This window comes from Rattus norvegicus, chromosome 3 (assembly GCF_036323735.1).
Source record: "Rattus norvegicus strain BN/NHsdMcwi chromosome 3, GRCr8, whole genome shotgun sequence".
NCBI lineage: Eukaryota > Metazoa > Chordata > Mammalia > Rodentia > Muridae > Rattus > Rattus norvegicus.
The window spans coordinates 163,343,147-163,367,460 of NC_086021.1; the positions used below are offsets into that span (position 1 = coordinate 163,343,147).

The 24,314-nt window shown below is 46.3% G+C and overlaps 1 protein-coding gene across 2 annotated transcripts in view; it reads right to left on the minus strand.

Annotated features, from left to right (window-relative positions):
* Positions 1–23,808, minus strand: part of Snta1 (syntrophin, alpha 1) — a 30,446-nt gene extending 6,638 nt beyond the window's left edge. Inside the window, exons 1-3 of one of the 2 annotated variants that reach the window (XM_006235326.5) lie at positions 23,380–23,808; positions 19,563–19,748; positions 101–305 (exon numbers count right to left, since the gene is read on the minus strand). In XM_006235326.5, the coding sequence (XP_006235388.1) occupies positions 101–305; positions 19,563–19,748; positions 23,380–23,671 (683 nt within the window). In that variant the 5' untranslated portion in view covers positions 23,672–23,808. 2 annotated transcript variants of the gene reach the window in all.
* Positions 23,809–24,314: the final 506 nt, after the last annotated feature.

A 24,314-nucleotide genomic window follows, 5' to 3' on the forward strand; every position in this document is an offset into this window, starting at 1 on the left:
CTACATGCCAGCATGGATGCTGGTATCATGTTCATCACTTACGTACATCACAGATATCTTTCATTTCTATTTTCTGAGTGCCCCCCCATTCCAGCCTCACCTGGGCTCCGGGTCAGTGGGGGTACACCTCCTTGAGACATACGCCATCTTCAAAGATACATGTTTGGCCTCATTGAGGTTCCGGGGTTGGGGGCCAGGGGAAGAAGGCTGACGCTGAAGAGGCGAGGCAGGAGGTGAGTCCCAGCCAACGGAGGTCCCACCAGCAGAATTCTTGAAATACGGTGAGACCTCCTTCATATACTTAACTGGTCAGGAGAGAGGTCATTTATTACCACTGTGGCATGAACTCAATGTAGCACATATCACAATTGTCACTAGCTAATTAAGAGCTTAATTTATGTCTACTATTCTAAGTTTCTAAGCTAAAGTCTTTGGTATGACAGAAAGGTAGAAAACATTGGACACAGGCAAGTACCCATCTACTCATCTAACCTGGTTTATGGACATGTGACTACCTAGAACAAAGACTACACTTTCCAGCTTCCTTTGCAGTAAGGTGTGGCCAAGTGAATAAGTTCTAAGCCAAAAATCAAAAAGTTTCAGACCTTCAGGTGGCCTTTCCAAAAAAGAAAGAAAGAAAGAAATAAAGAGAGAGAGAGAGAGAGAGAGAGAGAGAGAGGAAGGAAGGAAGGAAGGAAGGAAGGAAGGAAGGAAGGAAGGAAGAAAGAAAGACAGACAGACAGACAGACAGACAACCCACAGAGGCAATGGTGGCATATGCCTACAGTCCCAACCTGGGCTACAGAGTAAGATAAGAGAGGGAAGGAGAAGGAAAGGAAAACAGAGAAGTGAAGGGAGAGAAGAGAAAGGGGAGAGAGGTGGGGATGGGGGAGAGAGAACAGTAGCTATAACGAGGCAGGCTCAGATCACCAAGATGGAATCAGGACGTGTGGCTCTAGCCACTGTCCTGGCGCTTGCTTCTACCTCTTCATACTCCTTATCTGCCAGAAGATATGGTCATGTTCATTATTGTCCTCCAGTATATTAATAGCCCCTTAAAGACTTCATTTCCCAGGGTCCTTTGCATTTATAAGTATCCATGTTAGTAATTCTGGCCAATAGCATGTCCGTGAATAGCAGGCTTTGACTGCTAAGGAAAACGGGTATCCTTTCCTTTCCCCTCTGTTTCCCTTTCACTGCCTGGAAGCCAGATTGATAGGGTACCATCCACAACATGAGGGTGTGAGCCATACTCTAAGGAAACCCAATTAAAATAGCGATATTAGGAGGCTGGAAAGAAGGCCTAGCCTTTAAGGGTATTTGCTGTTCTTACAGAGGACCCAGGTTCTAGTCCCTGAACCACACAGCTCACAGCTGTCTCTAACTCCAGTTCCAAAGGATCCAATGGCTACTTCTGGCCTCAGTGGGTCATTCAAGCACATGATATACAGACATATATTCAATCAAAATATCCCAAAACATAAAATAATAAAATAAAAATAATTTTTAAAATTAGATAGGGCATTCCAGTCCAGGTATACATAAATAGATGCAATTATCTCAGAATTACCCAAACAAAACGTTTGGGTTATAGAGCACAACATGCACGCACACACACACACAAATAAATATTTAAATTTTTAAAATAACTTTTTGCAGCAAAACATCTACCAGATATGGTGACACCAGCTGCCCGTAATCCTAGCTGTAGAGAAGGCTGAGGGAGAAGCATCACAAGTTTGAGGCCACCCTGGGTGAATGGGCCAGACCCTGCCTCAAATTTAAAACAATCAAATAAAATAGGCCAGATGTGTATCACATGACTGTAAACCAAGCATTTGAGAGATAGGAAAAGGAAATTCAGGAACTTGAAAATAGTCTGGGCCACATGAGCCCATTTCTACAGAAAAAAAGAAAAAGAATCAGCTGGGAAAACAGATTGTCTAGCATACACACGTATGGGTTCTATGTCCAGCACCAGAGAGAGGGGAGGGGAAGCTGTAGGTGAGGGGAGGGTGGGGAGGGGGAGGGGAATGCATTGAGTGAGGTGTGACTCCAGCAGAATACTTGCCTTGTATGTTCAAATCCCCGAGTTCAATCCTTGGGTGCCCCCAAAAAAAGAAGGAAGAAAAGGGGGGGGTGTGGAGAGAGAGAGTTGGGCACAATGGTTCACACCTGTAATCCCAGCACCTGGGGCAGGAGGATTGCCAAGAATTGGATGCTCTAGAGTAAATTACAGGCCAGCCTGGGCTACAGAGTAACACTCTGCTAAAAGTAAATAAAATTAAAAAGAGGAAGATGGAAAGGAGGAAGAAAGGAAGGGAAGAATGGAGAGAAGAGAAGAGAAAGGAATGGAGGTAGGGAAGGAGGGAAAGAGGAAAGGAAAGGAAAAAAGAAAAAGAGAAACTTCTATGACACTGTTGGCCTTTTTAAATTTCTTTAGATTTATTTATTTTTTATTATATGTATATGAAAGTTTTGCTTGAGTGTATGTCGATACAGCACATGTGTCCCTGGTGTCCTCGGAGGTCAGAGGAAGGCACTGTCATGTGGGTGCTGAGAGTCAAACCCAGATTCTCTGCAAGAAGAATAAACGTTCTTAACCACTGAGCCCTCTGTCTAGTCCTACTGATGGCCTTTTTGAAACAGGGTCTCTTAGAATTGGCCCAGGCTGACTTAGAACTCAGTAAGTAGCCCAGGCTGGCCTCCCCAACATTGGAGTTGTAGGCATGTGGGATCGTGTCCAGCTAACTGTATAACCTTTAAGGTGCTATAGTTTATGGGTCTATTTCTCACAGGGGCAGTTAGCGGCTTAGCAGTGTACGTGCCCAGGGGACCCTGACAGACCTCCCCACTGTGACTGAGCAGGGGTAACAGCCTTCTCTGATGGTGGAAATGTGTGGCATGTGCTCTGAACAACAGGGTCACCATGGCCACGCATGGCAAGGAGCATATGAAGTGAGACTAGCACAAACCAGCAGAACTGTTTCAAGGGTTGGCTTATTTATTTTATGCGGATGGGCACCACATGGATGCAGAGAGCCACACACACCAGAGGAGGGAGTCGGATCCCCTGGAGTTGGTATTACAGGCAGTTTCACAGAGGTATCTGATATGAGTGCTGGGATCCGAACCAACTGGCCCCTGAACAAAACAGCAAGTGCTCTTAACCACTGAACCATCTCCCTTGCCCCCAAACAGATTTTTTTTAATTTTATTTATTTAATGTATGAGCGCTCTGCTATATCTACATCTGCAGGCCAAAAGAAATCAGATCCCTTACACATGGTTGTGAGCCACCACGTGGTTGCTTGGGATTGAACTCAGGACCTCTGGAAGGGCAGACAATGCTCTTAACCACTGAGCCATCTTACCAGCCCAGAATTTTAAAATTTTAATTTAACTGCAATTAACTTTAAGGGGCTGGAGAGATGGCTCACAGGTTAGGAGCACTAACTGCTCTACCAGAGGTCCTGAGTTCAATTCCCAACAACCACATGGTGACTCACAACCATCTTTAATGAGATCTGGTCCCCTCTTTTGGCCTGCAGGCATATATGCAGGCAGAACGCTATATACATAGTAAATAAATAAATCTTTTTTTAATTAACTTTAAGCTAGGTAATTATGGAAGTCCATCACTTAGGAAGCAGAAGCAATGAGATCCCTATGAGTTTGGTCTACAAAGCAAGTTCCAGGACAGCCAAGACCACACAGAGAAACCCAGTGTCAATAAATAAATAAATAAATAAATAAATAACCTTAAAAACCAGGTGTTGTAGCACATACCAGTAATCTCAGCAGTCAGTAGACAAAAGGTCATCCGTGGTTACATAAAGAATTCAGGGGGCTGGACAGATAGCTCAGTGGTTAAGGGCACTGGTTGCTCTTCCAGGGGTCCCAGATATTTGCCAGCACCTGCGTGAGAGCTCACAGCTGTCTGCAACCCCAGGATCTGACACCCTCACACAGACATACAAATAAGCCAAACAGCAGTGCACATACAATAAATAAATTATTTTTAAAAAATTATTCAAAGACAATATGGGCTACATGAGACATTGTCTTTAAAAATAAATACATAAATACACAACAAACAAACAAACCAGGGCCAGCAAGATGGCTCAGCAGAAAAAGTCACTTTCCACCAAGTCCAACGACCTGAGTTCGATTCCCAGAACCCACATTGTGGAAGAAGAGAACCAACTCCTGAAAGTTGCCCTCCAATCGCCACACAGATGCTGCGACCTGCCCCCATTCCTACCTACCAATAAATAGTAAAAGTAGATTAAAAAATGTTAATCTGGGGGTTGGGGATTTAGCTCAGTGGTAGAGCGCTTGCCTAGCAATCGCAAGGCCCTGGGTTCGGTCCCCAGCTCCGAAAAATAGAAAAGAAAAAAAAATATTAATCTGGGCTGGAGAGATGGCTCAGCAGTTAAGAGCACCCGACTACTCTTCCAGAGGTCCTGAGTTCAATTCCCAGCAACCACATGGTGGCTCACAACCATCTGTAAAGAGATCTGATGCCCTCTTCTGGTGTGTCTGAAGACAGCTACAGTGTACTTATATATAATAAATGAATAAATCTTTTAAAAAATATATTAATCTGTTGTAAGTTAATTCAAATAGAGAGAGCTAATGGGAGCCACAATGCACAGGACAGTTCTGGAATATCAACCTAGATATATTTCTTGTCCAACTGACCCACAAAGCCCTGTTCTGACCTGTGACCCCACCCCACCAGCTATGTTAGGACAGGAAAGAACATTAAGCCAAAAAGCTACTCGGATTGGGATTCAGAGAGCCTATACTGGGAGGTGGATACAGGAGGATCAGAAGGTTAAGATTATACTCAGCTATAAAGCAAACTCAAACCAGGATGCTTGAGACCTGTCTCAAAAGAAACAGAAACAAAAACTTGAACATGGCCATGTATGAGGAAATCAGAGTTTTCCTTGACTACACAGGGAATCTGAGGTCAGCCTGGCCTATTCCAGAGAGAGAGAGAGAGAGAGAGAGAGAGAGAGAGAGAGAGAGAGAGAAGACACAGGGAGAGAAAGACAGAGAGAGACAGAGACCAAGAGACCAAGAGACCAATCTTAAGAAGGCATTGTGCCTCACACCTATAATCCTAGTGCTTGGGAGAGTTTAAGGCAGTTAGATTGCCAAGAGTTCTAGGCTAGCCTGAGCTAAAAAAATAATCCCTCCCCCACCTCAAATGACTGACACAGAAAAAAAAAAAAGTTAAGGAAATTAGATTGCCAAGACTTCTAGTCTAGCCTAGGCTAAAAAATAACCCACCCCCCCACCCAACCCCATCCCATCTCAAATGACTGACACAGGAAAAAAAAAGTTAAGGAAATTAGTTTAGTTCAGGGGATATGCGTGACACTAGCATTTGGGCCTTACTCTTAGCTTCTCCCTCACAGCCTCGGGATTGCCACCATAGCTCAAATCAATCATTTCTTGTGTCACAAAATACAAAGCAAAAAGACAGGAGACAAGCAGAAAAAATGGCTGCCTCCTTGCATCTGTCTAATGTGCCTGGAAGCCAGAGGTGTTGGATCCCCTGGAGCTTGAAGTTACAGGTGGGCATGAGCTGCTTTGAATGGGTCCTGGGAACCCAACTCCAGTCCCCTGGGGTCAGTGTCCCCACTTAGAGAGAACACTGTAAGGTCAAGAACTTCATGAGACTCATCCATGTCCTCAGAGTCCGGCAGGCTTCTCATGTGCTACATGCTCAGCAGATGAACATTTGTCAACTCTGAAGCCAAAGAAACTGTTCCCTGAGCCTCTGCTCGCCCAGCTGCCCCACAGCCAGGTCACCCTTCTTCATTCCCACAGGAATGTCCTATAAAGGAGGAGCACGCCAGCTAACTGGTGCCAGAAACAGGGCTTGGATTTCACAGACCAAGTGAACTCTCCCTGAATGAGGGTGGAGACCTGGGGGCCCCAGTGTTTGGCCATAAATAGCCCAGTTTCAAAGCTGCCCCACCCCCAGTTCTGCTTGACTCACTGGAGCAGATAGGGTGGGACTGCCTACAGACTCTGGCCTCCAGAACTGAGGGCATGACCATGGCCAGTGGCCAAGAATTTGGAATCTACAAGGATAGGCCCAGCCAGAGTCCACATTCTCTCCAGCCAAGTCTCTGGCCCAGCAGCCTGGTAAAACTCATACAAGCAGCTGAGGCTAATGAAAGAAGCCAGAGGAGGGCTGGGGATTTAGCTCAGCGGTAGAGCGCTTACCTAGGAAGCGCAAGGCCCTGGGTTCGGTCCCCAGCTCCGAAAAAAAGAACCAAAAAAAAAAAAAAAAAAAAAGAAAGAAGCCAGAGGAAAGCCAGAGGTTAGCCCTTAGTTCCATGACACAGGAGGAGATTCCACTTGGGGCATTCCACTAGATTCCACAATGGAGCAAGGCCATACGCCTGCCCAATTTAACTGAGGAGCACGGGGTCTCATGTGTCTTACTGAGAGGAGTCACATTGTTTTGGCTCAATGCAGAAATTTCCAGAATACATCCCAGGGCTCAGTAAATGTCTGCGACTGAATGTCCTGGCCTGGAATCTTGGAAATCTGTTGGCTAGGCTCAAGCTGTTCCCTGTCTGTCCAGAGTGGGTGTTCCCTTTCCCTGTAGAAATCATACCATGAATTCATCTGGTTACTAATCTAAGGCCTCTCTACTCTAACCCAAATGTCAATTCTGTGAACAGAGGAACCCATTCTCATTTGCCGGGGCACACCCAGCTTCTACTATAGCACTTGACCTATACTAGGTATCAGGAAAAAAACACAAGCTAAGTGTGGAGCGGCTTGCCTGCCATCCCAACACTGGTGGCTGAGACATGAAGGACACATGAGGAGACATGGGGGCTGGAGAGATGGGTCAGCAGTTAGTTGCTGTTCTGGCAGAAGACCCAGCTTGGTTCCCAGCACCCGCAAGATGACTCACAACTGTGGTTAACTGTAGTTCTTAGGGCTGTCCCAACCCTCAGAGGGTGCCCCACACACATAGTACACATACATACTGCAGATAAAATATTCAGATATACAGAATAAAAACAAATGTATTATTTAAAATATAACTATGTAGGCTACATGGGAATCCCTGGTATTGAACAATGACAGGAAATTTGTTTACTGGTGACAATGCTCATTGGTAAAGTGCTTGCCTAACACACCTGGGGGAAGAAGAAAGGAAAGAAGGAGGAGTATAGGAAGTCCGGGAGGAGGGGCATTTGTCAAAAGAAAGGGTCTCTTAGCAAGGCCCTCTGAGGATTCCAATTCCCTACCCTACACCAGTGGAATAGAGAAGACCTGAGATACCAATAGGCCTGTGAGGGGTGACCTTTAAGAACCTGCTAGTTTAGCAAGGCTGAACTAAAAGCAGCTTCTGGACCCCTGCATGCTGACTGGCCAGCAGATAGCCCACACTACTTTGAAGAATACAATCTTATTTTACTTCACCTGTACTACAGATGTGGAAGGGAAGCAGCGTTTAGTAAGATTCCAAAGGCATATGAACGCTTTCTTCTAACAGTAGCCCTACCTGGAACCACACTCCAAATACATATTCACGGGATCGTAAAAAAAGGATACCAGGGTTGTGTAGGTTGCAAGATCCCGTGAGTGAACAGCACAAAACAAGATGTGAGCTCCCTAACTGTCAGACACCATTCTACCCTGGTGCTTACATCCAGTCCTGGACCAGAAGAACTCAGCCAATATTTGCTAGGTGAATGAATGAGCTAAGCATGGTAGAGCTTGCCTATAATCATGCTCAGGACTCTTTCCGCCATCTTGATGCCTTTGGAGGCCTGCTGGGAACAGGACTTCTAAAAAAAAAAAAAAAAAAAAGTATATCTGGAAGGCTGTGGTGCAAGGCCATTTTTGCTAGCTATAAGCAAGGCCTCCAGAACCAAAGAGAGCACACGGTTCTTCTTTCTTTTTTTTTTTTTTTTTTTTTTTTTGGTTCTTTTTTTCAGAGCTGGGGACCGAACCCAGGGCCTTGCGCTTCCTAGGCAAGTGCTCTACCACTGAGCTAAATCCCCAACCCACACACAGTTCTTCTTAAAATTGAAGGTGTTTATGCCCGAGATGAAACTGAGTTCTACTTAGGCAAGAGATGTGCTTATGTGTACAAAGCAAAACACAATACAGTGACTCCTGGAGGCAAACCAAACCAAACCAGAGTGATCTGGGGGAAAGTAACTCGGGCCCATGGAAATAGTGGCATGGTTCGTGCCACATTCCAAAGCAACCTTCCTACCAAGGCCACTGGTCACAGAATACGTGTGCTGCTGTACCCATCCCAGATTTAAACTAATGGAGAATAAATAAATAAAAGTAGATTTGGAAAAAAAAATCATGCTCAGGAGGTTCCAAGCAATTACAAACCAAAGAAGATGACAGAGGGCCCATGAGATGGTTCAGCAGACAAAGATGCTTGCAGTTAGGCCTAATATCTGAATACAATCCTTTGGACCCACACAGTGGAAGGAGGAACTTACTCCCACAAATTGTCCTCTGACCTCCATTCATGCTCAGTCACACAGATGCACAAACATCACACACACACACACACACACACACACACACACACACACGAACACACCAAATAAATAAAAATATAATTTAAAAATTAATAAAGTGAAGCCAGACAGTGGTGGTGCACACCTTTAGTCCCAGTGCTCAGAGGCAAAGGCAAGCAGATCTCTGTGAGTTCAAGGCTAGCCTAGTCTACAGAGCAAGTTCCAGGACAGTCAGGGCTACACAGAGAAATCCTGTCTCAAAACAAACAAACAAACAAATAAAGATAACCACAATACACAAGGCACTGTGTCTTCCCCGTGTCCTTTCATTGGATTCCCAGTGTCATCCCCTTGAATAAGATACACTGTTAATCTCATTTTACAAACAGGGACACTGAAACCCAGGTGAGATTACTGGCCTAAGGTCATACTTGCCTGGTCTACATAGTGAGTTCCAGATAAGCCATGGCTACAGAGTGAGACTCTTTCTCAAAAGTAAATAGATAGACAAAATGAACATAAATTTTGAGCCAGATCTCTTAGAAGCAGCATTCTTAAATATTCCTACTACAAGGCATATGACCTAGTTATACCCAGCACTGTATAAAAACAAAATAAACAAGCCAGGTAGGATAGCACACTTGGGAGACTGAGACAGTAGGATTGCTAAGACCAGCCATGTATGGTCTACACAGGGATAACGAGGGCTGCATAGCAAGACTGCCCACCTTCTCAAAAAGAGTTACATATGTCCTTAACTTATCAATAAGCACAAGCATAAAAAGTATCCTGGGAACTGGAGAGATGGCTCAGAGGTTAAAAGCACTGACTGCTCTTCCAAAGGTCCTGAGTTCAATTCCCAGCAAACACATGGTGGCTCACGACTATCTATAATGGGATCTGGTGCACTCTTCTGGCCTACAGGCATACATGCAGGCAGAACACTATATACATAGTAAATAAATAAATCTTTAAAAATAAAAAAGAGTACCCTGATGTAAAAACATCAACAGTGGTTATCGCTGTTAAGGGGATGGAGTCATTGGTTGTTTTGTTCTTATTGTTAAAACATGGTCTCCTGTAGCCCAGGCTGGCCTTGAACTCACGGCCTCTCCTGCCTCTATCTCTCAAGTGTTGGGATTACTTCTGTTTTGTTCTTTTCTAGTGATGGAACCCAGGGTCCTATGTATCTTGGAAAGGGCTCCACCACTGGGCTATATCTCACCCAGATTGTGAGGTGGCCACCTTAACTCCCTGTTGTTTCATTCTGGTGAGTATATGTTGCTTTTTCAATTTTAAGGCACCAACTTTATTTTTCAAAATGTGCCACAGAGCCTAGGAGATGATTCAGTGGGTGAAGATGCTTATGGCCTAGACTGATAATCTGATCTCCAAGTTGTCCTCTGACCTCCACATATGCACTATGACGCGAAGGCATATGTATGCATGCACACACACAAAATATATAAAGAAATAAAGGTTTAAAAATCGAGAAATAAGGCTTCCTTCAACTCAGAAATCCTAGATTCAGAGTTCTAGACTCCCCCCCCCCCCCCGGGGCTGGGGACCGAACCCAGGACCTTTCGCTTCCTAGGCAAGCGCTCTACCACTGAGCCAAATCCCCAACCCCCTAGACTTTTAATTTAACTTTGTGTAACAGAGATAGAGAGAGATGTTTGTTTGAGAAAGAGACTCACTCTGTAACACTGGCTGGCCTAAAACTCACTCTGTAGACCAGGCTGGCCTCAAACACACAGCGACCTGCCTTCCTGGTGCCAGGAATAAAGGTGTGCACCACCACTCCCCACAGAAAGAGCATTTATTGATATTGATCGCGCAGCAAGCACCAAGCCCTACTCTCTCACACACGTCAACCTAATGTGATAGTGAGCGTTGACTGTCGAAACTGACAAGCCTCTGGGCGCATCTGTGAGGGACTTTCTGGATTAGGTTAATGAGGTGGGAAGACCCACCCTTGATGTGGCTAGTGCCATTCCAAAGGCTAGGGTCATGCATGAATAAAGAGAAAGAAAGCTGAACAGCAGCATTCTATCTGCTTATGGACTGCAGATGCACTGTGACCTGTGGCCTGTGACCTGTGACCTGTGACCTTAAACCCTTGCTGCCAGGACTTCAGGACTTCTGTGCCAAGATGGACTGCACATATCCTTCCTCAAATTGTTTTTGTGTGTGTTTGCTTGTTTGTTTGGTTGTTGGTTGGTTTGGGGGTGGGGGGTTGGTTGGTTGGTTGGTTTGGGGGTGGGGGATTGGTTGGTTGGTTGGTTGGTTGGTTTGGGGGGGCGTTGGTTGGTTGATTTTGTAGGTGGGAGGTTGGTTGGTTGGTTGGTTGGTTGGTTGGTTGGTTGGTTGGGGGAAGCATTGATTGGTTGGTTTGGGGGGGTGTTGGTTGGTTGGTTGGTTGGTTTGGGGGTGAGGGGTTGGTTGGTTGATTGGTTGGTTAGTTGGTTGGTTGGTCTTTGTTAGTTATTTGATCACAACAAGGAAAGAAGTAATTAAGATAAACTAACTTCACCTATTCAATGAAAGGGATTAAAATTCCTTTGTAATGGATAAACTAGACCTCTGAGAGCCACATGCCTTGTAGTTGAAATGTTTAAAAACATCACTGGGGGTAAGGGGAGTGTGGGAGGAGTTGGGAAGTGCACACACCTTTAATATCAGCACTCAGGAGGCAGAGGTAGATAGATCTCTGAGTTGGAGGCCAGCCTGGTCTATAGATTGAGTTCCAAAAGAAGATTGCTTCTGAGAAATGCGGGTTCAATTCTTATGTTTGTTGTGAGAAAGAGTCTCACTTTGTAGCCCTGGCTTGCCTGGAACTCACTAGGTAGAGCAGGCAAGTGTGACTTAGGCAAGTAAGCTGGCCTGGGTTTCTGGGTTCTCATTTGGAAGATGAGATTAATGGTGTATCTCGTTCAAGGGGATGGCGTTGGGAATGCAACGCAATGACACAGGGAAGACATGCCCAGCACACTGTGGGAACTCAATAAGCAGCGGACACTGCTTGTCCGTCTTATTTCCATGGTTACTTCTTCTCTCATCACCAGCAGAAGACACTCACAAGAATGGGGCATCAACCTGTGTCTAAAGACCAACAGGCAGTTCTCCTATGTGTCGTTGTGTTTAAGGGAGACAGTGGTGTTGGGGAGTAAGCACCCTGCCACTGTACTGCTTCCTAGCCCTAATTCTTTTTAGTAAATTCTATTTATTGTACGTGTCTACGTACATGAACAGCACACATGTGCAGAGGTCAGAGAACAGCTTGGGAAAATCGGCTCTCTTCCTCCAGCATGCGGCTTCTGGAGATTGAACTCAAGTCATTAGGTTTGGCAGCGAGCGCTTTTACCTGCTGAACCTTGTCACTGGCAACATCCACAAGCATTTCAGTGGAGCTCTGCCAGCACTAGGTCACACCAAGTTTTGTCTGTGAGGAGTCACATGATCCAAACTTATGTGTGTGCAGCCAAAAAAAAAAAAGTCTCCTTAAGAACAATGGTCAAAATAACAGGTCTTTGCATTCACGGGAGACCCAGACAGGGTTCCATTTATGTCTGATCTATGCACAGAAGTCGCTCTGGCACCTAAGGGGCACAGGACACTCAGCTCAGCTGAATAGGTCACCCCAAATTAGCTACATCCACTTTAAAGCTGTTAACACACGCAGCCCAAGTCACATGGGGCCCAGCAGTGTCTATTCTCCCAGAGGAGGAGCCAGAGGTTGCTGACCTCAGCATTCCAAGGACCCATAGCAGAAAAGCTCAAAGTTCACAAGCCAGAACGAACCTGGATACCTTCTTAAAGATTTAGGAACAGTAACCACAGTCATGAGCGTTAGCAGGAAAGTAAAAAGGGCCAGAGACACACCCTATTGATAGATCCTCAAACATTCAAGATTCTAGAAGTACAGAGCTCATCCAGCCCTAGAGGAGGGCAGTAGGGCTCAGAAGTATACAATGGCGTCCCAGAAAGCTTCCAGGCTTGAGGAATAGCTCAGTGGTACAGTACTTGTCAGTCATGCACGAGGCTCTCGGTTTGAGTCCAGGCACCATGGGGGTTGGAAGAGTTTCTATCCTAGACACTTGAAATACACTACCTCATCCTAATGAATGGGCTGCCCTGGGCTTTACAGGCATTATTCTTTACTCCTGTGAAAAACAAAACCTGACAGGAAATATCATCCAAGACCGGGGCAATCATCGCCTCTATATCAGATAGAAATCAGTTCAGTTGTAGTCAGAATCTTCTTAGCTGCATAACTTAAGAAAAGTGACTTGCTAGTATAAAAATCGATGATGATGATGATGATAGTGGTGGTGGTGGTGGTGATAGTAATTCTTATTATTCTAGGCTGCCTTTTTTTTTTTTAGGCTGTCTTTTTCATGAACATTTATTATGTGCTAATGTACCCTTACATCTTTTTCCTCTCCTTTGTTCCCTTTGGTTTGCTGGTTTGTTTGTTTGTTTTTTGATTCAGGGTCTTACAGTTCAGGCTGGCCTGAAACTCACAGGAATCCTCCTGCCTCAGCCTCCTGGATGCTTAGGATTAATAGCATGTGTCACCATGCCCAGCCTTCTACTTTTTTCTTCTTTTTGTTTTCTTACTTAAAATAAAAAGACTGATTTTTTTTCTGTCTGTCTGTGTGGATGAAAGCCACCCTGTATTGGTGCTCACAAAGGAAGAGGGTGTCAGCTCCCCTGGAGCTGGGTTCAGTTGTGAGCCACCCCAATGTGGGTACTGGGGATGGAATTCAAAGTTTCAAAAGAGACCTCCCGGAGAGCAAAGGCTTCTCTTACATGTGGGTTTCCCCAGTGTACAATGTATCTTTTTTTTAAAAACCTATCATTACGGGGCTGGGGATTTAAAGTGGTAGAGCGCTTGCCTAGCAAACGCAAGGCCCTGGGATCCATCCCCAGCTCCAAAAAAAAGAAAAAGAAAAAGAAAAATCCTATCATTACATTTTTCAGAAGCAGGGCTGGAAAGATGGCCCAGCGGTTAAGAGCACTGACTGCTCTTCCAGAGGTCCTGAGTTTAAGTCCCAGCAACCACATGGTGGCTCACAACCACCTGTAATGGGATCTGATGCCCTCTTCTGTTGTTGTGTCTGAAGACGGCTACAATGTACTTAATAAATAAAACAAATAAATAAATCTTTTAAAAAATGTTTTTTCAGGGGGAGTGGGAAAAAATGTTTTTTCAGGAGCATAGCAACTCTATATTTTTTTTACATGAGTACACTGTATTTATATCATTCCTACCCTGACAACTCTCCTCATGTCTTCTTCTATATACCCTTCACAAATTCATGTTCTCTTCCTCTATAATTACATTATATATATACATATATATGTATATATACATATATATACACATATATATGTATGTATGTATATATATATATATATATATATATATATATATCCCATAATTGTTACCCATATGTACACGGGTATAGGACTGACCACTTTGGCTTGGGTGACCTATCAGGGGGCTCATCCCCAAAGAAAACTGACTCTCCTTTAGTAGCCAATAACTGCTTACAGCTCTTCAATAGGGGCAAGGCCTTCTGAACCTTTCCCCCATCCATGTTGGCATGCCAACCTGGTGTGCTCTTCTTCTTTTTTTTTTTGTTGTTGTTGTTGTTGTTGTTGTTGTTCTTTTTTTCGGAACTGGGGACCGAACCCAGGGCCTTGCGCTTCCTAGGCAAGGGCTCTACCACTGAGCTAAATCCCCAACCCCCGGTGTGCTCTTCTGAGGGAACCATATTGGTGAGAGTTCACGGTTGCAATGCCCCTATCACATCCAGAAGACTATCTCATAGCAATTCCCTCAGCCCTCTGGCTCCAATAATCTTTCCTGCCCCATTGCCCCTTCCTCTGCGTCCCTTGGTCCTGGGTATAGGGTTATCTTACAGGTGTCCCATCTGAGGCTGGGCACACCAATGTCACTAACTCTCTGCCCCTTGGCCAGCTGCGGTTCTCTGAATAGCCCCTGATCATTGCAAAAGGAAGTTTCTCTGAGGGGCAGTAAGAGCTGCACTTAGAAAGCACATGAAGTCAGCATCCCTTCTTTATCCCTTAAAACAGAGTCTCACTGTGTTGCCCAGGAGGACTCTGAACGTCTGAGCTTAACAGATCCTCTTGCTTCAGTCTCAAGAGTACCTGTGATTACAGGTTTGTTCCACCTTGGCCATCTTTTTTTTATATGTATCTTTAAAAACCATAATCTCAGTGGAGCATGATGGCACACACCTTTAGTCCCAGCACTTGGGAGGCAGAGGCAGGTGGGTCTCTGTGAGTTCCAGGGCTGCCAGGGCTACATAGAGAAACTTTGTCTGCTGGGGGAGAGAGAAGGAGATCTCTGTGTGACATGTAACTTTCCCACTTTGAATAAAGCACTTAGACTATTAGCTTTTACTGTGCCTTAGTATTATTTTTCAATGCATGACAGATTCACTGTCACTGTCAGTATGCTCATCCAAACTGGAAAAGGAACGAAAGAAAGAAGGGCATTTTCCTTGCAGGCATCGCTCCCTCTCCTCCCTGGCCTGGTCTCCAAGGGCCCAGGCTAGTCCTGGCATGAGCTCTGTGCACACAATGGGCCTCTCTAAGCAGCAGACAGAGGCGTGCTGGCCCCAGCTTGCACCCAGGCTCTAGTTACAAACATGTCCCTGTGGCTGAGAACAGGCTCAGAAGATTTGGGCAGATCCCTGACTTAGCAGGAAAAAAAAGTTCTAGGAGGCAGGCTGGGGTGGCTGAGGCCTAGCTGAGCCCCCAAGCTTGGGCCAGGGAAGGAGGCTTATGGGAAACACCTGGAGTTCCCTGGTGACACCTGTTCTTCCAGGACATTCTCGGAATTCTATAGCCACCAAGCTGCCTTGCCAAGTTTACATCCAAACGGCAGACCTGCCTTCCATGGCTCTTCCAGGAGGCCTTCAGAGTAGGCTGGGGAAGCTCAAAACAATGGGACCGACCAATGATTTGGCTCTCGGGAAACCTAGGCCCCAGCAAGCTCCTAAGAGTCCTAGATACTACTTGGGAAAGTTGAGTGCCTAACCCAAACAAACTTCCCAAAGTCTCAAGCACAGCCCAGCATCCTCCTGTCCTCCAAGCTGTTCAAATCACTCCTGCAGTGCATTTAAGCCCAGTTCCCCACCCAAGACCCCTCCCTCCATGTCAGACTGTTGTCTGCCTTGAAGAGAACTCCCCCTCTCCTTGAGGTGCTGGCCTAGAGACCAGGTCAAAAAGACTTCATGGCTGGGAACAGAGCTCAGTGGTGGGAAAGCACCTATTATGTGTGACCTTTTAAGTTCAGCTCCAGGATGCCCACCACCACTACCACATCAACACTAAAGGGAGCTGGAAAGGGGGAGAGAGAGAGAGAATGAGAATTCAAGTAAGACAAACTGGAGAGTAGAACACAGTGATTAATTTATATAATCCTCCACAGGCAGTGGAGAGACTTATATGCATCATTAAAAATAAATATAATTGGGGTTGGGGATTTAGCTCAGTGGTAGAGCGCTTGCCTAGCAAGCGCAAGGCCCTGGGTTCGGTCCCCAGCTCTGAAAAATAGAAAAGAAAAAAAAATAAGTAAATAAATATAATTTTTTTACAAAAACCCAGGCATGGGGCTGGAGAGATGGTTCAGTGGTTAAGAGCACTGACTGCTCTTCCAGAGGTCCTGAGTTCAATTCCCAGCAACCACATGGTGGCTCACAACCATCTGTAATGGGATTTGATGCCTTCTTCTGGTGTGTCTGAAGAGTGTATTATATATACAGTGTACTTATATATAATAAATAAATCTTTAAAAAAACAAAAACAAAAACAAAAATCTAGGCATGATGGTTTAGCCTGTAACCTCCATATTCAAGAGACGAAGGCAGGAGTTCAAAGTCAGCCTGGGCTACTTGAAACCACATCGAATAATCAAAACATACAACAAAGGAGTGGGAGATGCTTCAAGTATCTCTTGGGTTAGTATTCTTTTGTTTGCTTTTTGAAGCAGAGTTTCACTGTGTAGGCCTTGGCTGATCTATCACTATGTATACCTGGCAAACTTATAGAAATCTACCTGTCTGTATCTCTGAGTGCTGAGAATAAAGAGTGTGTACCACTACAACCAGCTGCTATTATTCTTCTAATAAGAAGTGTATATATGTATGTATGTATGTATGTATGTATGCATGCATGCATGTATGTATGTATGTCTTTGTGTATGTCTGTGTCTATATGTGCCACATGCTCATAGAGGCCAGAAGAGGGCATTGAATCCCTAGAGGGGGAGTTAGAGGCAGTTGTGAACCATTAATCTTGGTACTGGGAACTGAACTTGGGTCCTCTAAAAGAGCATCAAGCAGTCATTGAGCTGTCTCTCTGCTCCCTCCCTTCCCTCCCTCATACCCCTCCCCTAGAAGACCCAGGCTGGCCTAGCCAAGGATGATCTTGAAGTTTCGATCCTCCTGCTTCTTTCTCCCACCAAATGCCAATGACCCAGCCTTCTCAGAATGACGTATGTGCTACAAACAAATTGTTCTCAACCTAAAGGTGAGAGGATTCCAAACATAGCTCCAGTAACACTTTGCCATCTACACACTAAGATTTCAAATAGCAAGTCAGATGACGTAACACATGCCTTTAATCCCAGCACCCAGGAACAAGAGGCAGTCAGATCTCTGTGAGTTCAAAGCTAACCTAGTCTACATAGTGAGTTCTGGGACAGCCAGGACTAAATAGAGAGACCCTCTCTCAAAACAAACAAACAAAGAATCTCAAGCAACGGAAGCTGAAGGAGCTTTACCGTCGTCCACTGCAGGGCAATCCAGCAATCCATCTAGATGTGAACAGTCCCGTGCGCACTCCTGCTGCCATAAACTCAGCCATATCTTCCTGTCATTTCTTTTACTTTATCCCATCAAACCATAAGCTTAAAATAAATCCTATGCCCTTAAAAATACAATAAAATGTGACATTTTGATGAACATCAATTGTTTCTTTTTTTTTTTTTTCTTTTTTTCGGAGCTGGGGACCGAACCCAGGGCCTTGCGCTTGCTAGGCAAGCGCTCTACCACTGAGCTAAATCCCCAACCCCACATCAATTGTTTCAAATTGCATCACTGACTATAAACATTAAAATGGTAAGATGTCTGAAGGGAGAAGTCTCTTACATCCATAACATGTATGATCCTGTTTGCTGACTCTGCTGTTAAAGTATGACTGATGGAGGCTGGGGATATAATTCATGGTAGAATGCTGCCTTCTATATTAGATTTATGCATTTTCTTATTTTTATGTGAGTATTTTGGCTGAACATATGCATGTGCACCACTTGCATGCCTGGTGCCTCCCCAGAGGTCAAAAGAGGCTGTTGGATCCCTGGAACTGGTGTTTTAGATCATTGTGAATCACCATGTGGGTGCTGGGAATCAAACCTAATCCTCTAGAAGAGGCACAACTGTTAAACCATCTTTCCACCTCAACTCCTTTTGTTTTTCCTAGAGAAAGGGTCTCACAATGCAGTGTAGTTGACCTGGAACTCCCTAGGTAGAACTGGCTGCCCTTGATCTCACAAAAATCTTCCTGCTTCTGCTTTGTGAGTGCTGGTATTCACTGCCTCGTGGGTGAGGGGGCCCCGGGGGGGTGTGGGGGTATGTGTGTTACATATAGAACTGATTGGTATCAATACTACATACACTAGTAATCCTAACGCTCAGGAGGTGAAGGGAGGAAGAGCAGCTCAAAGTCATCCTTAGTTACATAGGGAGTTCAAAGCCAACCTGAGCTATATGAGACACTATCGAAACCAAGCCAATGAGGGTCTGGGACAATAGCTAAGAGTGGATCAAAAGAAGACCCAGGTAATATTCACAGCAGAGTGCACAAATATACAAGAAGGCAAAACACCCATTGAAATAAGATCAAAATTAATCTTTAAAAGTGGCAAAGGTCAGGGGGCTGGAGAGATGGGACAGCGGTTAAGAGCACTGACTGCTCTTTCAGAGGTCCTGAGTTCAAATCCCAGCAACCACATGGTGGCTCACAACCATCTGTAATAGGATTCAACGCCCTCTTCTGGTGTGACTGAAGACATTGACAGTGTACTCGCATATATAAAATAAATCAAAAAAAATTTTAAAGTGGCAAAGGTCACCCAAGGTCCCAAAGCCTCTTTATGTGTGTGTCATCTTGAAGACCCTTTGGAGAAAGGTCAGGCTTGGGGTCTGGGACTGACTTCAGCAGCTTCGCTAGCCATGGTATTGTCCGTCAGCCTCCGCCATCTCTCCATTCCTATTCTGGGCAAGAGGCCAAAGCTGCATTCCTCGGGCCCCTACAGACTGGAGCAGACACAGTGGAGTTCGAGGAAAAGGCTGAGCAAAGCAGAAATCTCCTGAGAGTGTCAAAAGGCAGATAACCACATCAGGAGGCTTTCGGGGGTGGGGGACAATGGAGAAACTGAGAACCAAGGAAAGTGAGACTCTTCAAGACCACTCATGAACAGCTTTGCAGAGAACCATCCAAATAAGGCTCTCCTCAAAACGCTGATCTTCACTGGATATGATAGGATACTACATACTGGCCGGATCTCAGGATTTCAGGATCCCTGGATGCTAAAAGAGCCTGAGATTAAAAGCTACGGTGGCCCTTCAGCAAAGAATCTTAGTTTTTCTTCCTGGGTCCTCACTCTTGTCTTTGACTTAGCACTCAACAGGCACCACATCCTGGTCACAACCCAGAGAGCCGGGAGCTATGTCCCCACTAAAAGAGGAGATTAAGGTTCATAGAAAGGAAGTGATTTATCCAAGACCACACTACTAATGGGTGAGAAAGAGTAAATACTACTTAGTTCCGTGCCTACTCTCCTCCCAGGAGCCCACACCGACCCCAGGTAGGTCTGATTCTATTTTCATGCGCACATCCCCTTAAGGCCAAACTGGAGCCACTTGGGGCCTTGGGGAAGGAGAAAAGAAATGAAAATAACCCTTCGCGGCCCTCTGGGTCCTGTGTTCCAGTACTTACCCTCCAACACAACCTCCTTGCCCGTCTTCTTGAGGGCCTGTACTGCTTCATCATGGGTGGCAGAGGACAAATCTTCACCATTCACAGAGAGGATGGCATCGCCGACAAAGAGGGCCTCCGTCTGGTCTGCTGCCAGCCCCTTGAAGATCTTGGAAATGAGAATAGGCATCTTGTTTTCCCGGCCTCCTGCACACAGGCACAAAAGGAAGAGCAAACTGAGGCAGGTGCTTCAAGCCTTGGGAAACTTATCAAGGCGAAACTGACTCCATGCTGGGAAGAGAGGCGTGAAAATCAGAAGTAAAGGCATGGAGAATCGTGACCATAATCCCAGCATGCAGGGGGCTTAGGGAGGAATGGATCGCCTTGGGTGCAGAGCCACCTAGAGATATAGCCAGACAGGCTAATAATATATTTTTTGAATCCGTAACACTGTAGTTTGGCTCTGGATCTTTTGTTTAAATGTTTTGTGTGTTCACTGTGCTATTGATTTTTTTAATGTCTTATATTTTAAGCAAGTTCCCACAGGATGAGAATTTATTGATAACCCTCAATCTGGATTTAAGAGTAGTGATTGTTATGGCCTGAAAGGCCCTCTTCTATAACCTCCAAGTTTTAATCCAGAGCTGGGTGTGGTATAGAATGCCTGCTATCCCAGCCCTACGAAACGGAGACAGAGGAAGGGGGTTAAGGACAGCCGGGGATATATAAGGTCATCTCAAAACTTAATTAATCAATTAAATGGGCTTTGTTAACCAGGAGTCACTCTAGAAGGGGAGGCTTTAAATTCTAGAGATTTGAAAAGCATATCTGAACTTCATCGCTGATATAAGAAAGGAATACGTTTTACTAGATTACTATTAAAATCCTAAATGCCATTTTAAAAATGTAACATGTATTTATTTACTTTGTGTCTGTAGGCATGCATTCAAGTACACATGCGCTATATTTAGCACACATGTGGAGATCAGAGGACAACTTGGAGACATTGGTTCTCTCCTTCCACCATCTGGGTCCTGGGGTCAAACTGCTCATCAGTCTTGGCAGCAGGCACCTTTACTCCTGAGCCAGTGGGTCTCACCCTGGCCTCCTCCCCTTTGAGGGGGTCAGGCCAGTACCATTTCACGGGGACTGAATATCAGATATCCCTTATATTGAACATTTACATTATTATTCATAGCAGTAGCAAAAGTGGAGTTATGAAGTCACAATGAAAACAGTTTTATAGTTGGGGACCACCACAGCATGAGGAACTGTATAAAACAGTTGCTGTGGGGGTTGGGGATTTAGCTCAGTGGTAGAGCGCTTGCCTAGGAAGCGCAAGGCCCTGGGTTTGGTCCCCAGCTCCGGAAAAAAAAAAAAAAAAAAAAAAAAAAAAACACAGTTGCTGTGTTAGGAAGGTTGAGAAGCACTGCTTCTGAGCCATTTCACCCACCCTCAGATGCCTTTTGCTTGTTTGTTTGTTTGTTTGTTTGTTTGTTTGAGACAGGATCTCACTATGCAGCCCTGAGGGGCCCGAGACTTACTATGTTCAACAGGCTATAAACTCAGAGAGATCCACCTGCCTCTGCCTCTGGGGTGCTAAGACTAAAGACATTTGCCACCACACCCAGACCAAATATCTTAAAATAGTCAGCTGGGCTGGGCATAGTCGTACTTGCTTTTAATCCCAGTGCTGGGGTAGCAAAAAAATAAAGGATTACTGCACATTCAAGACCAACCCTTTACACATACGTCGTTTCAGGACAGTACCAACTACACAGCCAGACACAGTCTCCAAAAGACTCAAGTCAGACCCTTGAATGTCATATTTCTGGCCCATCCTCAAAGTACAGTGATGAGAGATTACTGGCACTGAGCAAGAGGTCACTGTCTCAAGGTTATATAAGTCGGTGACATTTGAGCCTGGAACACCTCTTCCAACCCCCACCCAGGCCCGACAGTTGCTCGTGGCACTGCACAAGGCTTGAGGCCTAGGAGAGGAAGGTGTTTCTATTTATATCTAGCCTCCCCCACCTAAAAGTGGGGACTTCAGTTGCATTTGAAGCTCTGACCATTCCCAGCTGCCTCACGAACTCAGCTGGACCCCAGAAGGGAAGTTACCATAGCAACAGGAGCACAGTCTTCAATCCAGGAAGAATTGGATGAAACTGTTACTTTCCCCGAAGTCCCATAAACATGTCCTTCCAACACCTGGAAGTACAGATTTGAGTTGTGTCCCTGTACCTTGGCAAGACCCTGCTCCTCTGAGGGTTGGTTTGTCTGTCCGCAAAGTGGAACTTTATAGAACTTCAGTTATCCTTCCTGCTCTGACACACTTGAATGTATTTTTTTTTTTTAAATTGGTCTGTTTCCTGGGCCTATCATAGAGTTTGGGATGAAAGCTTGCTCCCTGTCTTGACAATTGGGATTGGCTGCCTGGGAAGGGTACTCCATGGACGGATTCCCCAGACAGTCTTTAGGGCAATAATGCTCTATAATTAAGATTTAAATCCTGGTTCTACCATTCGCTAACTGATCCTGGGGAAATTATTTTTCCCTTCAGAGTCTCAGTTTCTTCGCCTGCAAAACTGGAGATTAAACTCATCACTGATGACTAAACTCACCTTTCACCATTGATGGTCAAGATGAAATAGACCTGAAGTGTAATGGCCACAACACCTAACACACAGTGGCATTCACCACCATGCTCATTCCCTAACCTAGGCCAAAAGATCTAAGCGAGGTACCAATAAACACAGCTCCCTCCAGGGGGCCTGAGAATGCATGGTCACTTTCAATCTGGTAGAGGGTCAGGAATGGTAAGCCCAGCAGCTAGGTACGAACATAGATTTTAAGCACCACATTTAGTTGCTTTGGGAGTCCCTCCTGGCCTCTTTTTCCCACACATGCTGGCAAGCCCTTCCTCATCCTATAGTTACCAAACCAGACTCAGATGGGAAGTGACTTGTGGATGTTCACAGAGTTCTAGAACTCCGATGGTTGCCTGAATGAGCTGGAGAAGTCGTCACTCGGTAAAGTGCTTGCCTAGTGTATAGAAAGCTCTAGGCTTGATCCCCAGCACAACATAAACCTATTTAGCAGCCCATCCCAGTAATCCCAAACCCTCTGGAGGTGGAGATAGGAAGATTAGACATTCGGTGGTCTCCTTTGCTACGTAGTGTCTATGAGGCCAGCATGGGATACACAAGACCATGTCAAACAATTGTCATTCTTGAAAACTAAGAATTCTCAGGAAGGAAAGGCAACTCTGGGTTCATTCTTTCCATTAGAACTCCCAGCCTAGGCATACAGCCTCGGGAGCCCAAGATGTCTTGGTCCTTACTGGCCCCTTCTCTGTTACCATGCCTGTGCCTCCTATCCATCCCTGGCACCCACATTGAGCTCCCAGACTCCAGGCCTCTACCCATTCACCTAGGTTGTGTCTCATGACTTCCCCCTTGTCCTAGCAGTGTCCCAGGTCTCAATTCCCTTTCCTTTCGCCGCCGCCCCCGCTCCCCGTCTGTCTTCCCGAGGACCCTCCTGCCCTTGGTACCCATAGCTACGGTTTTGCTTCAAAACCGAACTAAGCACCTATGTCCTTGGTGCGCCCCCATCCTTCCACACTTCTGAGTCTCCTGTAAGACACCCGAACTCCCCAAACCCCTTCCGACCTTGGTGCTCTTCCCTCACTCTGTTCCTTCCTCCCCGGGAGACTCTGCTCCGCCCTAGACAGGTTTTCGGTTACCTAGTCTCAGTGCCCTGCCAGCCCCCGTGATCCCTGAGAGCTCCGCAGCGACACAGACAACACGACCCCGTGCCCTCGGTGCCCCGCACCTACCCTTGATGCTGATGCCGAGCCCGCCGGCGTCGGCCTTGCGCACCGTCACGCGGCGCCGCTGGAGCAGCAGCGCCTCTGGCAGCTGTGGGGACGCCGCGCCGGGCTCAGCGGCGCCGTTGAGCTGCGCGGGCTCGGGCTCCGGGCCGGGCTCGCCGTCGGCGGGGCTCACGGTCAGCGCGTCCTCCGCCAGAGTGAGCAACACCCGCTGCCACCGCTCACCACCCGCCCCGGAGCCCGCCCCGGAGCGCAGTTCTAGCAACCCGGTGCGCGGAGCGCGCCTGCCTGACGCCATCTTCGCCTCGAAGTCCCAGTACGCTGCGCTCGCCCGGTCCCGCCGTACCCGGCCCGCTCCGACCCAGCGCCCAGGGCAGAGGGCGGCGGGGCAGCAGAGCCAGCCGCCACCCTTCCCCGGGCCTCGGGGGCGGAGCTTCGCAGGACAGGCTGTCGGGGGCGGTGCTAACGGGGGCGGGGCCCCGGGAGAAACTGAAGAGACGCTCCCCGGTAATCTAAGGATGTGCTGCGGGGATCGCTTAGGAGTTGGTCAGAACCGCGCTCCCGCAAGGCCACAGTTAGAGGAGGATGAGGGTGGGGTGCTGTTCGGGAACATAAAGGGGGCCGGGTTCTGTGAATGGGGCAACATAAGAATCCGGTTCTGTGTGCCGTCGAGGATTGGACTGTGTGTAGCTCGTGGAAGCAGAAGGACAAAAAAAAAAAGAATCAAGGGTCCTGGGGCAGAGCTGCCTGTGGCGGGACGGTAGGCTCCAGGGACTCTGCAGACAGAGTTAAATGAGCTAAGGAAGAAGATGGTTTCCCATAGGGAAGATGTGTGCCATAGGGAGAGGGTACCAGCGGAGGTCTGTTGGCGTGACTCAGCTTGAGGGTGCGGCCTCTAAAGATGTAGGTCTACCCTACCCACCGGGAGGAGAAACGCCACT